General features: G+C 43.8%; 1 protein-coding gene across 16 annotated transcripts in view; it reads right to left on the bottom strand.

Annotated features, from left to right (window-relative positions):
• Ttll5 (tubulin tyrosine ligase like 5) overlaps window positions 1-13,990 on the bottom strand; it is a 225,771-nt gene that overhangs the window by 48,294 nt on the left and 163,487 nt on the right. For all 16 annotated transcript variants that reach the window (XM_029484763.1, XM_029484762.1, XM_021178935.2 and 13 more), the window contains one exon: window positions 10,057-10,252. In XM_029484763.1, the coding sequence (XP_029340623.1) occupies window positions 10,057-10,252 (196 nt within the window). The remainder of the gene's footprint in view (window positions 1-10,056; window positions 10,253-13,990) is intronic.

Below are 13,990 nucleotides of genomic sequence, written 5' to 3'. Positions count from 1 at the left end.
GAGAGAGAGAGAGAGAGAGAGAGAGAGAGAGGTGTTTGCTTGACAAGCACCTGACCAACTGAGCTATCTTCACTGTCCTTCATATATTTTTTTTGTTCTGAAGCTTCTGAGGGGGTTTAATCTCCTTGACTCTCCTTTGGCTGTGGTGCAGAATGGCTTGTACTTTGCAAGAGCTCCATCATAATTTGATGCTGATGCTGTTTTTCTCCTTCAATTTACAAGACATTTCTGTCTGTGGACAAATGTGTTAACAATCCATAGATATTATTCACTTTATCCTGATATTAATCCATTTTAAATTAATTCTCATACCTCTCTCTCTAGCAACTGTGAATAAATTAATTACATATCCCTTTTTAGTTGTCCAAATAAGTAGCTAATTAACATTTTATGAGCCTGGACCTTCTCTCAAGATACATTAAATATTGTCTTAACCAACTTCTACTTCTGGGAGAAGCACAGGGAGCTAAACTAAAACTCCCAAGTTGAAGTTACAATACTATGTGCATTTAAGGTCTGGTGAAGCATATTGAGAAAGCCAAGCAACTTAAGAAAGCAACTTAAGTATTTAGTGATTAATGACTGGAAATGGAAATGTGATACAGACAACAGAATATAGTTAGGACATTGTACTTTGGACATGCACACTTCGTGTGCGGTGGGGACATTTTTCCACATGCTATAGAATGGCTAAAGCTTCAGAATGTGATGATGCTAAGCAAAATAAACCAGTTACAGAAAGGCAAACGCTACAGCAGTCTATGTATATGAAAACCCTGAAGCAAGCAGATCCTAGACAGAGAGTAAACAGCAGGGCCGGATGCTGGGAGGAAGAGGAGGGAATGCTGTTCAGAGAGACTTGAGTACCTGTGCCGCATCAAGGATGCTCTGGAGACCTGAGGCCCAGTGAACACGCACAGTAGTTAGCCAGCTGTACTGGACTGCCAGAATTACTAAGAGTATGTATTTATTTTATGTGCATTTTTACCACAAAGAAAAGTTATATTAAGAGCAGCTGAATTTTTGCTTTGAGACAAGATCTCATTCTGAGGCTAGGCTGGCTTCAAACTTGGCCATCCTCTTGTCTCCAGGTCCCAAGTGCTGAGATGACCCAGCTTAAAAGCAGTTAATTTTTAGGGAACTCACTGCTCTAAATGCTTTATGTGTTACACTCAGCTAACTCTCCACCATCATCTCTGACTATAGAAGGTCAAGGCACACAAATGTGAAAGTGTCCCTGACTATGTAGTTACTGTGTAGTAAGCCGGGATTCATGGCGCACAGGTACCGAGTAGCCACCTCACTCAGCTGGCTGCCTTCGCTGTGTTATGCAGATTTCCTTTTAGAGGACACGCATCTAAAGTAATCTTTAAAGTTAAACCCCTTTCTAAACCCAACACTGTCACCAGCTGAAGAGGAAAACACATTTTCTTGTGTGTGTTTGTGTGTGCATGAATACCACACACACACACACACACACACACACACACACACACACACAGAGAGTATCCCTTACCCCAAATGCTTAGGTAATATTTCAGATTACAGACTACATCCATTTATATCATGAGACATCTTGAGGAAGCGCCCCATGTCCAAACACACACTTGGCTGAAGTACTATATCTGCCGTATACATGGAGCCGTAAGGTCATGCTATACAAGACGTTTAGTGAGTTTGTACATGAAACAGTTTCATGGCATGACATTTTCCACTTGTGGTAGCATGTCAGGTCTCAAAAAGTTTTGGATCATGAAACTTGGATTTCCAAGTTATTGATGTATAATCTGTAGAAAGTCAATTAAAAACAAAGCAATGAGCTCAGACCGAGTTCAACTGGCTAACAAAAGAAAACAGCTCTGTTTTCAATGACATATTTCATATTTTATTTGCTAGTAGCTCCAGAAAATTAATTGTATATTAGGGCCTCTGATTTCTTCTTTTCTTTTCCCTTCTCTTTCTTTCTTTTCTTTTCTTTTTTGGCTTTTTGAGACAGGGTTTCTCTGTATAGCTTTGGCTGTCCTGGAACTCAACTCTGTAGACCAGGCTGGCCTTGAACTGCTGCTGGGATTAAAGGTGTGTGCCACCACCGCCCAGCTCTGATTTCTTAATAACATGTCAGAATCTTAGACTGTCTGTCTGATTAGTGAAAGAAAATAGTAAAAAGTACTAAATTCCCTCACAACTTAAAATTCTCTATTTATAGATCTCTGACTTGTCTCTGTCCTGAAATGACTGGTTTGTTTTATTTGGCCCAGAATCATACGCAGTTGGCCTACTGCACACATCTTACACAGGCCTCGCTGTCATGTATTCATTAAACAATTTTCCTGTGCCTGTATCCATCTCAGATGGATGGACTTCTTCCTGTTAAAGATGCCCTTCATCGTTTTATACAAAGCTACTGCTTTGAGTTTTCCCCTATGTGTGCCTAGACAGAAACTATAGGCAGGGTGCAGAAGGAGAGGCTCTGTAGCAAACCATACCTCAACCCTCTAGAGCAGTGGTTCTCAACCTTCCCAATGCTGGGACCCTTTATTACATGTGTGGTGACCCCCCCACCATAAAATAATTTTCGCTGCTACTTTATAACTGTAATTTTGCTACTGCTATGAATTATAAATATCTGATACACAGGATATCTGATATGTGACCTTCAAGGGGGACATGACCTACAGGCTGAGAACAATTGCTCTAGTTGAATAAGCCCACTCCTTAGTCGCTGGTATGTGAACACCTACAACCAAGCTGAGGTCTGGCTAAGGGATGGCACTGGCCTTCCTTTCCTCTCTCTGGGGGTTGTATACAGTAGTGCAGCAGCAGTAAGGCTGGTACCTCATCTCATTAGTGACACGTCTGTAAACTGTAAAGGAGAAGATGAAGTACTTCTGAGGAGGAACAGAGGGAAAAGTGCTCCAAAGTCCTCTGGCCTGGTGCAGCTGTGTCCCTAAGGGAGGAGCTCTGATTGGGGGCGGGGGGGGGGTCTTCATTAGTGGACTAGAGACAACATTCACCTGACACAGAGGGACATCATCACGGCAGCAGCTTTACAGAGCAACCTGATGGTAATCAGGGGACTTCTTTTACTATTAGCAACAAATCAGCATAGCAAACTATAGTCTGTTAGTGTGACAGTGCATTAAGATTCAGAGTCACTGGGCATTAAACATGTAAACCTAATATTAATTAGACAAAAAATACCAGTGACATTCACATTTGTAGATGCCTGCATGTTCCCTGGCAGTTTTCTCCTAACACCCAACAGAAATAAAAATAAAAAGCATCATTAGTAAAAGGGTTAAAAGAAACATAAAGAGCCAAGGCTCAAGAGAGAGCGGTGTAGAAAGGCCCGCACCAGGAAGCCTGTGGAACATCTCAGGAGCACGCATAGTTCATCAGCTTCTAACCTTCCACTTCATGATGGCCGGAGCACAAGCAAGGCTGGAGCACACAGGTTTCTGAAACCTCTGCCCCCACAACCCCCCTAAGATACTCACCGAGTTCTGCATGTGAGGTGCCTGGGATCAGGTCTAGGCCGTCAATAGGTTTAATAAACATTTCCTCTTGAGACCATGCATATGAACAGCCAGCGGTTAAGAGAGTTGAACTGTAACTTTTCAAAATAGTTTTGAGTGCATTACTCCTATCTGCACTATGGAAGTGGCACACAGCGTGGAGTTCAGATGTCAGATGTTGACAGCCCTGGGCTCCAATGCCAGTTTCCCCAGTTGTTACTTATGTGACTCTGGAGAAGTTATATGAATAATTTTTTCTCCCATTTAAAAAATGGGGCTAATCAGAGGCAGTTATGGTGACTCAGTGTATCAATACAAATATATTGTTCAGTTTGGTCACATTTGGGAATATTTGAGGATCAGAATCCTAGTGAGTCCCTCACCAGTCTCTCTCATCACTTCCCAATTAAAGAGAAAAAAAAAAAATGACATCCAAAGATGTTCCAATAACCTGTTCTAGGTCATGCCCCGGACAGGGAAGACTTAAACCAAGCATCAAGAACTCCAAAGCCTGTTTCAAGTGGCCATTTTCAAAGTCAGTGTGCTGGCTGGTTTTGTGTCAACTTGACACAGGCTGGAGTTATCACAGAGAAAGGAGCTTCAGTTGAGGAAATGCCTCCATGAGATCCAGCTGAAGGCATTTCCTCAATTAGTGATCAAGGGGGAAAGGCCCCTTGTGGGTGGTGCCATCTCTGGGCTGGTAGTCTTGGGCTCTATAAGAGAGCAGGCTGAGTAAGCCAGAGGAAGCAAGCCAGTAAGGAACATCCCTCCATGGTCTCTGCGTCAGCTCCTGCTCCCTGACCTGCTTGAGTTCCAGTCTTGACTTCCTTTGATGATGAACAGCAGTGTGGAAGTGTAAGCCGAATAAACCCTTTCCTCCCCAACTTGCTTCTTGGTCATGATGTTTGTGCAGGAATAGAAACCCTGACTAAGACAGTCAGTGAGGGCAGTTTTCACACACATTATTCATGTATTTTCAATAGGAAAGAAAAAAGTTTACCTTGGCAAATCTACTACATTAGAGTGTCCTAGGAAAAATAAATAATGAAAAGCTAGAAATGCAAGTGTTAGATGAGTTCCTGATAAAGGTCAAGGGGAAAGTGTGCGCGAGTGCATGTGTGCACAGGAAAAGAAACAAAAAAACACAGCTTGTCACGCACGCCATTGGAGTCCACGGTCCAAGTGGTACCTGTACCTGACCTCCCCCGCTTCGTGCCCACGGGGAGCCAGCCCTTCCTGCCACACACAAGGCTTTAAGGACACCTCCTGCAGGACTAGCCTGCTAGCTGCTCCCTGCTACTGCTTACTGCTTGAAAGAATGATTTCTGCTCAGCTCCCCCACCCCCGAACTCCCAAACACAGAGCAGCTGAAGCCTGAGGGAAGAGTGTTCCTCCCCGCAGGAGGCGGAGGTTTTCTAGACACATGCAAGAGACGTTTAGGAGCAAAATAACAAGACTTGGATGTTTATATGGGAATCCCCACCACACCTGTATAGTGCTGAATACACACACATTGGTAGCAATAAGTTGCCCCCTAGGGCCTCCCAGATATTTCTACACACAGACGAGACACTCCAGCAAATGGTCCTGGAGTGAACATTACTGGCTACTTTACAGGATTTAAGTTAGACTTGCCCCGTGGGAAGAGGAGGTACAGAGCAGACGGGTGAGAGGACGAGAAGATACAGCTGTAACAGCCTTTCTACCCTGGGATATGCTACTCATGTGGCCAACTGGGGTTCTGAAACCTGGAGGGCCTTTGGAAAGAAAACAGAACCCGTGACAAAGTCAGATGTGTTGAAAACCTCTTCTCGCCCCCACTGTTGTAAAAAGAGACTTAAGCGATTCTGCCTTGGACAGCAGAATGTCCTTAACTTTGTTCTGTCTTTTGGTCTCCTTTTCAGTCTGGAAGAGGCAGAGAAGAGAGTGGGAGGGAAGGTGGGGACTGGGGCTGGGAGCACAAGTTTAACAAAGGATCACTTTAACAGAGACTACTGAGTAATGGTTTTCCCGTGCCAAGAATAACATCAGCTCACTGTCGCCAATTAGAATCAGGTCAGTCGTGCCTCATGGCTGCTCCAGCTCCCCACCCGGACCCCGGCATGAGGTGCTACTCATGCTGATGTCACCATGAACCACTGTGGCCCCAGTAGGTCAGTCCCCCACTCAGTTCAAAGCAAAGCACTTTTGCACTTTTCTCTCACAGAGGCAGGAAGCCAGGAGGAGCCGGACGTGGCAGTCAGGGAGGCTAGAGCAGGGCAGTCTGTAAGAGCCACCTTCCAGCCCTAACTCAGGGTTCTGAGGAAGCCCATTTTACATGAGTTAGGTAGGATACAGCAGCACCTGGAATAGTGCTGGAACATGCCAGAGCTTATGAAGTAGTGGCCATTACTGAGCAAACAGAAGGGAGGATTTTGTCCTGTTTCTTATCTCTTGCCTGGAACAGTGGTCACTGAGCAGAATGTGCCCTGATAGGAAGGATGCGCAAAGAGGTGCTTTGATAACTTACTCATGAGAAGGCTGTGGGACCGGACATGGGATGAGGAAGATAGCAACAGAGTTCCCACAAAAATGACTGCATGAAATTTTATAAGAGTGATACTAAGTTTTAAACATATAGTTTTTCAAAAAGACAGAAAAACAACCTACCAGAGAAACAGACATCAAAATATACAGACAGACAGATAGGCAAATAGGCAAGCAGGCAGGCAGGCAGGCAGGCAGGCAGGCAGACAGACACAGAGGGAAAAGGAGGGGGGATGAATATGAATGAATGCCTATCTCCTTCCTCCTGGATGGGTCCTTGAGAATGGCATTAGCATCTTTTGGGAGCTTGTGAGAAATGAAAACAACTGAAGGCTCTCCCCAGCCTGCTTGCATGAACAATGGGATGAAAGTCGCACAGAGTTTTAACCGGCTCTGGCCATATGCTATGGCCAGCGAAGGATATTTATAGGAAAAGTCTGTCAACCTTGTGCAAAGTTTTGCAAGCTACTGGATTCAGTTCCAAGAATATAAAAGCTCACAGTTCCAGTATTCATTCCTTTTGTTTATCATGGATAATATTTTCTTTTATTTTTGTCCCTAAACTTTGCCAATGGCTCTAAGTAACTTTCTTCTTTTATTCCCAGGTATCAGGATCTATTTTTCTCAAGGGTGAATTCAGCATGGCAGTTTCTAGATTTGTGAGTACAATGCTAGGCAGCAACAAAGAGCAAACCTGACTCCCTCTAGATGGTTGGATATGCTGTATGCAAGTTCATACCCTGAGTTGGAACTTGTCTCCCCAAATGAACATCTTACAGTCAGTATATAAGTTCTGTGGTTGAAGGCAGAAAAGGATGTACGTAATGGAAGAAAAGCCATGCAGTCTACCCATTCATTATGAGATCACCATGTGAAGGGTGCTCTTTATAGGGAAATGACTTCACTATCTATACTGTATGATTACGTACCTGAGCACAATAGTAAATACAAAGACACCTTAACATACTAGTCTCCAAACATCTCGCCTGTGGATGCATGCTTGGTAAACACAACTTTAAATCATAAAGAGGCAATTAGCCAAATTGTCAGTTACCTATACTTTAGAAAAATGGCTTAAAAGCACAGGGAGTTCATTAGATAAATACCATCTTCACCCCTGGGAAATAACACAAGGGAAATGATAAAGGCCACATGAGATGCAGCTCATGCTTCAGTCAACAGTGTGGTGGTAATAAAGATGGTCAGGTTTAGCACAGCTAAGCTAGCGCCCAAAGGCTTGACCTTAGCAGTGCTCTGCTTCTGCTCTAGAGTGCCTACCTCAATGTCTTCTGAATAAAGTGCTCCAAATCTCTAAACTGTTCAATTAGAACACCTAACACCTCATTTGCTCTCTTGCTAAAGATGGAGGGATTCGGTCTCTCTTGCTTCCCTCAATCCTGGCACTTGACCCTTATTCACCTTTACCTAAATCAGGGTTTAGAAGGACAAGGGACAGAGATACACACACCCACACCCACACCCACACGCACACACTGTGATGAATGATTTTCTGTTCTCTCTCCAGGAGACACAGGATAACTCCCTTCTTGGGAGTTCTGCCTCCTCCTTAAGGCAGATACTCTGATAGATCTGGAAGAACATATTTTCCATATACTTCATAATTCAGTGAAACTAAACTAGGATAATCCTCACTGAAAAAAAAATCCACACGAGAATAGCGGTGCTCAGAGTTTTCAAAGGAATGTGAGCTGCTGGAAGCTAATCAAAAGCACGAGACGTACTCAAGAATGAAGCTGTTTCTAAAAGGAGGAAACTAAGCAAAAATGGCCTTTCCTTCTCCAAAACATGGGTGCTCTGTAAACAGCTCTTCTTATGTTGAAGATTTAACACACATTATAGTGTGTTCCAATGTAGTTTAAAGGAAACCACTCGGCCTAGGAAAAGGTTCAATTGGTAAAGGCCACTGTTGCCAAATCTGGTTACTAGAGTTCCACCCCTGGACCCAACAGGGTGGAAGGAGAAAACTGCCTCCCGACCGCTGACCTCTGACCTGCACAGGAGCACTGGCACACGCAGACCCACAGAGTCTGTAATGATAAAAACAAACAAACAAACAAACAAACAACCCAAACTGCCTATAGTTCTGATTAAAAAAACAAAACTAAAACCAAAACTAAAAAACCAAACCCAAAAAATACCAATGGAGCCAGAAAGATTGCTCGGTGGGTAAAGGTGCCTGCTTCCAAACTAACCCTCCTGAGTACAAGCCCAGAGCCTGTATGGCAGAATGGAGTTCCACAAGTTGACCTTCCATATGCACATGGTAACACATTCACGGGCATGCACTCACAGATTCATAGGGGGAACAAAAGAAAAGGGATCAATGGTATAAATTCAACTGATTTCTTGACTATGTTCACACATGTCTGTATAGGTCAGCATCTGAGTAAGTTGGCAGTGCTGGCTAATTAACATGACAGAAGTTTAGAACTGTAAATAGCTTTAAGAAAATTTACACAGGTTGATAAAATAAAGTGTCAAAACTTAGCATCTGCAGCTGTGAAAATGCAAACTGGCTTCCTCGACTCTCCTGCCTCAAAGATTGTCTAAGTGAGGGCACCTCTATGTAGTGCAGACAACAAACGTGCAGTCAGAGTGAGGTGCTGCTGTGGTCTCTGCTTTCCTAGTTAAAAGGCCTGAAGTTTTCTCCAGTAAATATAATCCAAAGATCTATTCACAATTGCCTGCATTTATATCTGCATAAATAAACAAACTATATTAATTTATTATAATTGTGGTGTATTAACTGATCAGCCACACTACAGTAGCTACATCCACTCAGGTGAGCTGTGCAGGAAAGCCAGTGAGCACACTTCATTCTGGGTACCGTCAGCTAACCTGACGGCTAAACTGCACTGTCAACTCATTGGAACAGCACACCTTTGCCTGTGGCTGTGAAGATGTTTCTAGAAACACGTTAGATCATGAAGCTAGTACCCTTATGATGGAGGCAGTGGGTCACCAGGTGTGGCTCCTTACTGTCCCCTCTGCTTCCTGGTTGTCGAGAGGTGAGCAGCTTCCTCTGCCAAGCTCTTCCTCTATGCTGTCTCTGCCTTGCTATGTGCCTAAGAACAATGGAGTCAGCCAGCCTCAGACTAAAACCGCAGAGCTGTGAGCCCAAATCAATCTTTCTTCCCCCAGGTTGATTTTCTCAGGTATTTTAGTATTTGATATGTAAAGAGATGGGGCATAATGAGGGCTTTCCATACAGAAGAAAGCAAAGGCGGAAATTCTGTTTTCATCTTTATTCACAAACTGATGCACAGTATGTATTATACATTTACGAAAAGGAAGCAAGGGCAGGAAAAACGGGAAAAGTTTTTTTCCCTCTATAATGAAATACCAAAGAAGCTCACAGAAATAGTTTTAATTCAGCCAAATAACCCTTGCACAAGACACCGTCACTGGTTCCAACCAATGTGCAAAGCCAACTCTCCCAACATTTTTCTGGGGCCATATCTGCTCTGCAACTGGGACTAAATTGGTATACTATAGCTCCCTACACACTCACCCAGGAGCTGGTATGTCCAAAACAGTGCCTGGCACATGGCAGGCACTAAACAAATAGTTGTTGAACGAACAGAAATCAAACAACCTACCTTACAAACATCTTTCAGAAGTTGCAAGTTATGAAAGATCATGAAGGACTCTTATGTATTTATCTGTACCAAGTCTCAGGAGGCTAAAATTTGGTACGCTTACAAATAAAGAAGCTCAAAATGCAGTTTTAAGGAACTGGGAATTCGATTGGAAGGCTAGTAAGATCATTCAGTAGAAAAAGAAAACATAGCAATAAAGGTCATACAAATTCAAACACAGCAACATGCCCAACACCAGCTTAGCAACCATCCTCTGAAGATGCTAACACTACAGTTCGAGAGTGGTACTGAGTCAACCCCCGGCAGGTGTGGTGACTTTTAGGGAACATGTCATTCATTGCCCTCAACTTGTCTCACCAACAGAAGGAAGACACTATGTCATGATTTTCAGTTACCTGGTGCCGGGCTCGACTCTGGTCCAGAAGTTGCCGGGACTGGAGTTTTTGTTGCTCGAGTTGCTGGAGAGCAAAGTGGAGCTGGTAGCTGCCTGCTGTGGGGTGGTACTTGTGCTGGGGGACCACCCCTGTAGCCTTGCTGTATGCGTTGTTCTCTACCTCGCCCTCCCAGGCAAAGCCACCTGTCTGGAGGCTCCTGTGGAGAGAAAGAATGCATGTTTCCACATGGGGATGTGAACAATCCAGAAACAGATACCAGTTAGATTTAGAAAGCTACTTGTATCATAAATTACCTGACCTCTCTACCAAGTCACATTCTGGCATGTTTTGTTTTCCGCTTTGTTTCCCAACTTTTCTCAAATTAAGAGATATCCAAATATCAAGTTAAAAAGTATGTCTGTGTAATGTGTTCATGTGTGAAAGATTTTGCATTCCTGTAGTCTCAATTTCCAATAAGCCACACCTCGTGCTCAGGGATAGGGTGCTCAGTTTGGCTTCCTCAGAAACTGCTCAACTCCATGCTACCAGTTAACCTTCTTGGCCAACAGGATCAAAAGCCTCAGAGCTTAGTCTTATTTGGCTTTTGAGAAGATCTGATTTTTAGCAGTTCCTGGGAAAATACCTCAATGCATGTCTGTATGCATTAAATACACCTATCACTGGTGCTGTCATAAACATAACAGTATGTACACATAATTAATATCTACCAAAGGACTTTGAACATATGGAGGAATGTGGTGACCACCATGGAAAACAAGTACCTAAATGAATGAATGAAATGTTAGCCTAACTCACAGGCAGAGGACTGAGTGAGAGTAAGATGGGACTACATGGTTTTGGAAAGGAAACAGAGGTGTGTGTGTGTGTGTGTGTGTGTGTGTGTGTGTGCACACTCGCGTAGATGTATGTGTACATGTGTTCATATGTATGTAGATGTCAGAAGTCAGTATTGAGTGCTCTCCTCAATTACTTTTCTAGCTTCTTCTAAGACAGGGGTCTCTCCCTGAAGCCAATTCTGTCAGAATGGAAGCCTGGGGAGCCCCAGGGCTCCTACTGTCTCTACCTCCCCTATGCTGAGATGACAAGCACAGTACTGATTGCACTTGCCTTCTCGTGTGGGGCTGAGGGTCTGAATGCAGATCTTTGTGTTTATGCTCCTGGAGACTTTTACCTTTTGTCTCCTTAGTGAGGGAAGACAAATGACTGATAACAGGAGCTAAAAGGCACCGAGAGGCTGTGAGTGGAAGATGTAAAGGAGAAAGACATTCAGGATTATTTTACTTTACATGAGCTCTTCCAGGCTGGCTTTAAACTGGCAAACCTCCTGCCTGCAACCTCTCAGTGTTGTGAATCCAAGCGTGTAATACTATGCCAGACAGGTACTGGGGTTCAAAGTCAGGGAAGGTCAAGGCAGGAAGGCCTCTCCTTCAAATGAAGACAAAGGGAGAGAACAGGCCACTGGGTTGAATTATCTTGAGATTTTCATGTCAATTAAGCTAGATCCTGCTTTTACAACAGAACATAAACTTTGGTGGGTACAGATCTGGACCAATTTCTGGGAGAAATTGGACCAGGGGTAGGAATATGATCAAAATACAGTGTAAGAAATTCCCAAAGAATTAGTGAAAATATTATTTAAAAACTCTGCAAGGGGAACTATTATTAGTCACTGAAAACAAGGCTAAAAACACCCACAGAAGTTCTGCTTCCATTTTGGGATTGATGGTTACAGAGGCTTCTAGCCACAGGAACAGTCTGGGCTCAGTAAGTGGGTATTAGGAAAGTAACAAGGATCTCACTCCACAATTAACCCCCCTGAGTGGCTTGAGTGATTTTATTTGCTAATAACTGCTTTAACAACAAGCATTTCCACGAGGTGTTCATTCCAATGTCTTCTTGCTGGGCACAGAGTCAGGAAGCATGTCCTGGATCTGGGGAGAAGCTCCCAAGGCTCTCAGGGATGTGAACAAGGGCATTGGATGCACAGGGCAGGGCGGTGGGCAAGAAATCAAGTGGATAAGGAGTGTTCTTCCAACTCCACATATACTGAAGAGGCTGGAACACCATAAACTTTTATAGTGAAATATGTTTTTAATCTCATCAGTAACATAAGCTCAGGCTGCAAATCACAAAGGGAAGTTTCTCAAGCCAGTGGAGGCTTTTAGCAAAAAGGGAGGAATTTTTATAGCCTGGCTCTGGGTAGGGGTGGGGGTGCTCAACTGTGTAACGTAATAAGTGCCACGAGAACCTTCTTGTTTGAGTGTCATGGGGTTAGTTGGACAACATTATGTCATATTCAAAGCACACGTCTTTGGGGTTTCTAGCATGCACATGCTCTGATAACTGACAGGGGCTATGTACCCTGCAGCAGGCTTCCCCTGACTTCTGGCACATGAGTTTAATACATCTCTTCTTCCTACAGCACATAATGGCTTTGACATTCATCTGAAAGTCTAACCCCATTTCCACAACCACTCTGCTTCACCAGTCTTCTACCCCAACCAAAATTTTGAGATTGGTTCTTCCCATTAAAATTTTGTGAGATTCCCAGATCCAAATATCTTGGGGCATGTACTGAATTTGAGTTTTCTTTCCACCCCTCCCTGGGGTGATGTTACTGGTTTCAAATAGTTGTGTGTACACACACACACACACACACACACACATTCGAGATACTCTGGAACATTGAAATCATTTATGCTTCATATACACCTTATACTCCAAACTTGTAGTCCCAGCTATTGGTGAGACAGAGGGAGAAGAGCTTAAGCCAGTCGTTTGGGGACACCCTGGGTCACACTGCAAGACTCTACTATGGTAAGATTCTTTTAAAGTTACAAATAAGCAACAATATGGCCTGGTTCTTTCTACCAAGATCTCACCTCACTCCCATAACCAATCCAACTGCTAGGTAGTTACGGTTTCCACTCTAACTGCTCTTCCCACACCACACCATACCCCATCTCTGAATGTCCTGTGTTTCTCTCTGGTTTTGTATGTAAGGAGCTTGGAGGAAACTGTAAGATCCATAGCAACATTTCTTCAGGACACAGGGCTATACCTTCGTCTAAGGTCCTGGGGCCTCCTAAGAAGAAATGATGTCGCAAGATGGGAGGAGGCAGAGGACAGTGACAGTCATGCACTTGTGGTTATGCTGTCCATTTCTTCTATTGACCTCATCCAACCCCTGCCAATAGGAACTACCTGTGCAGGGATGCCCCACCCCTCAGAGCACCGTGCACATCTCTATGGCCATGCTTTCAGCTGCCTCTGTGCTGTGTGGGTGTTGGGAGTACAACACTATGTAATTAAGTGTGGATCATGATATTAAATGTCCAGAATTCTAAGGAATAGTCCTAAACTAGAAAAAAGTGTGGTGCTTCTCACAACACAAATCGTCTTGATGACAAATAGTAGTGCTTTCTGGACGGCATAGGTATTTAAGGGCAGCAGACATTGTATTTTCTTCAATTATAAATTCTTAACCACAAATTCATCTTCACAAATGTCACATGCAGGAAGCCCTCTAGATGGGAAAGGACTCCCATGAGGGGACAGAACAGCACTGACCACAGGAAGCTATGTGATCAGGTGCCTTAGGGGAAGTGAGACTGGTTTTGTACAGAATGGACACTTTAGATTTCATTACATACAGCTCTAAGGCCAGGCAGGGTGAGGTCATACGCATAAGATCCAGTGTAAGGTTAAGGAAGGCCTGAGCAGGGAAGGATCCTTGTGCCAAGGCCCTTAGTGCAGTTAACTCCTAAAATGTTCTTATCAGCAAAATGGAGACGCAACAGTCCGTCCCATAGACTTGTCAAGAGGGAATTCCAGTGGAAGTCTGAAAACTACAAAAAAATATTCCCACTACTAATGTTACTATCCTTCTATTCTTTCCCCAACCTGTGGCTTCCTTTCACTGCCACCAGAGCTC

Source organism: Mus caroli, chromosome 12 (genome assembly GCF_900094665.2).
Source record: "Mus caroli chromosome 12, CAROLI_EIJ_v1.1, whole genome shotgun sequence".
Classification (NCBI taxonomy): Eukaryota; Metazoa; Chordata; class Mammalia; order Rodentia; family Muridae; genus Mus; species Mus caroli.
Note: the sequence above shows the minus strand (reverse complement) of the source record. Positions and strands in the feature narration are given on the sequence as shown.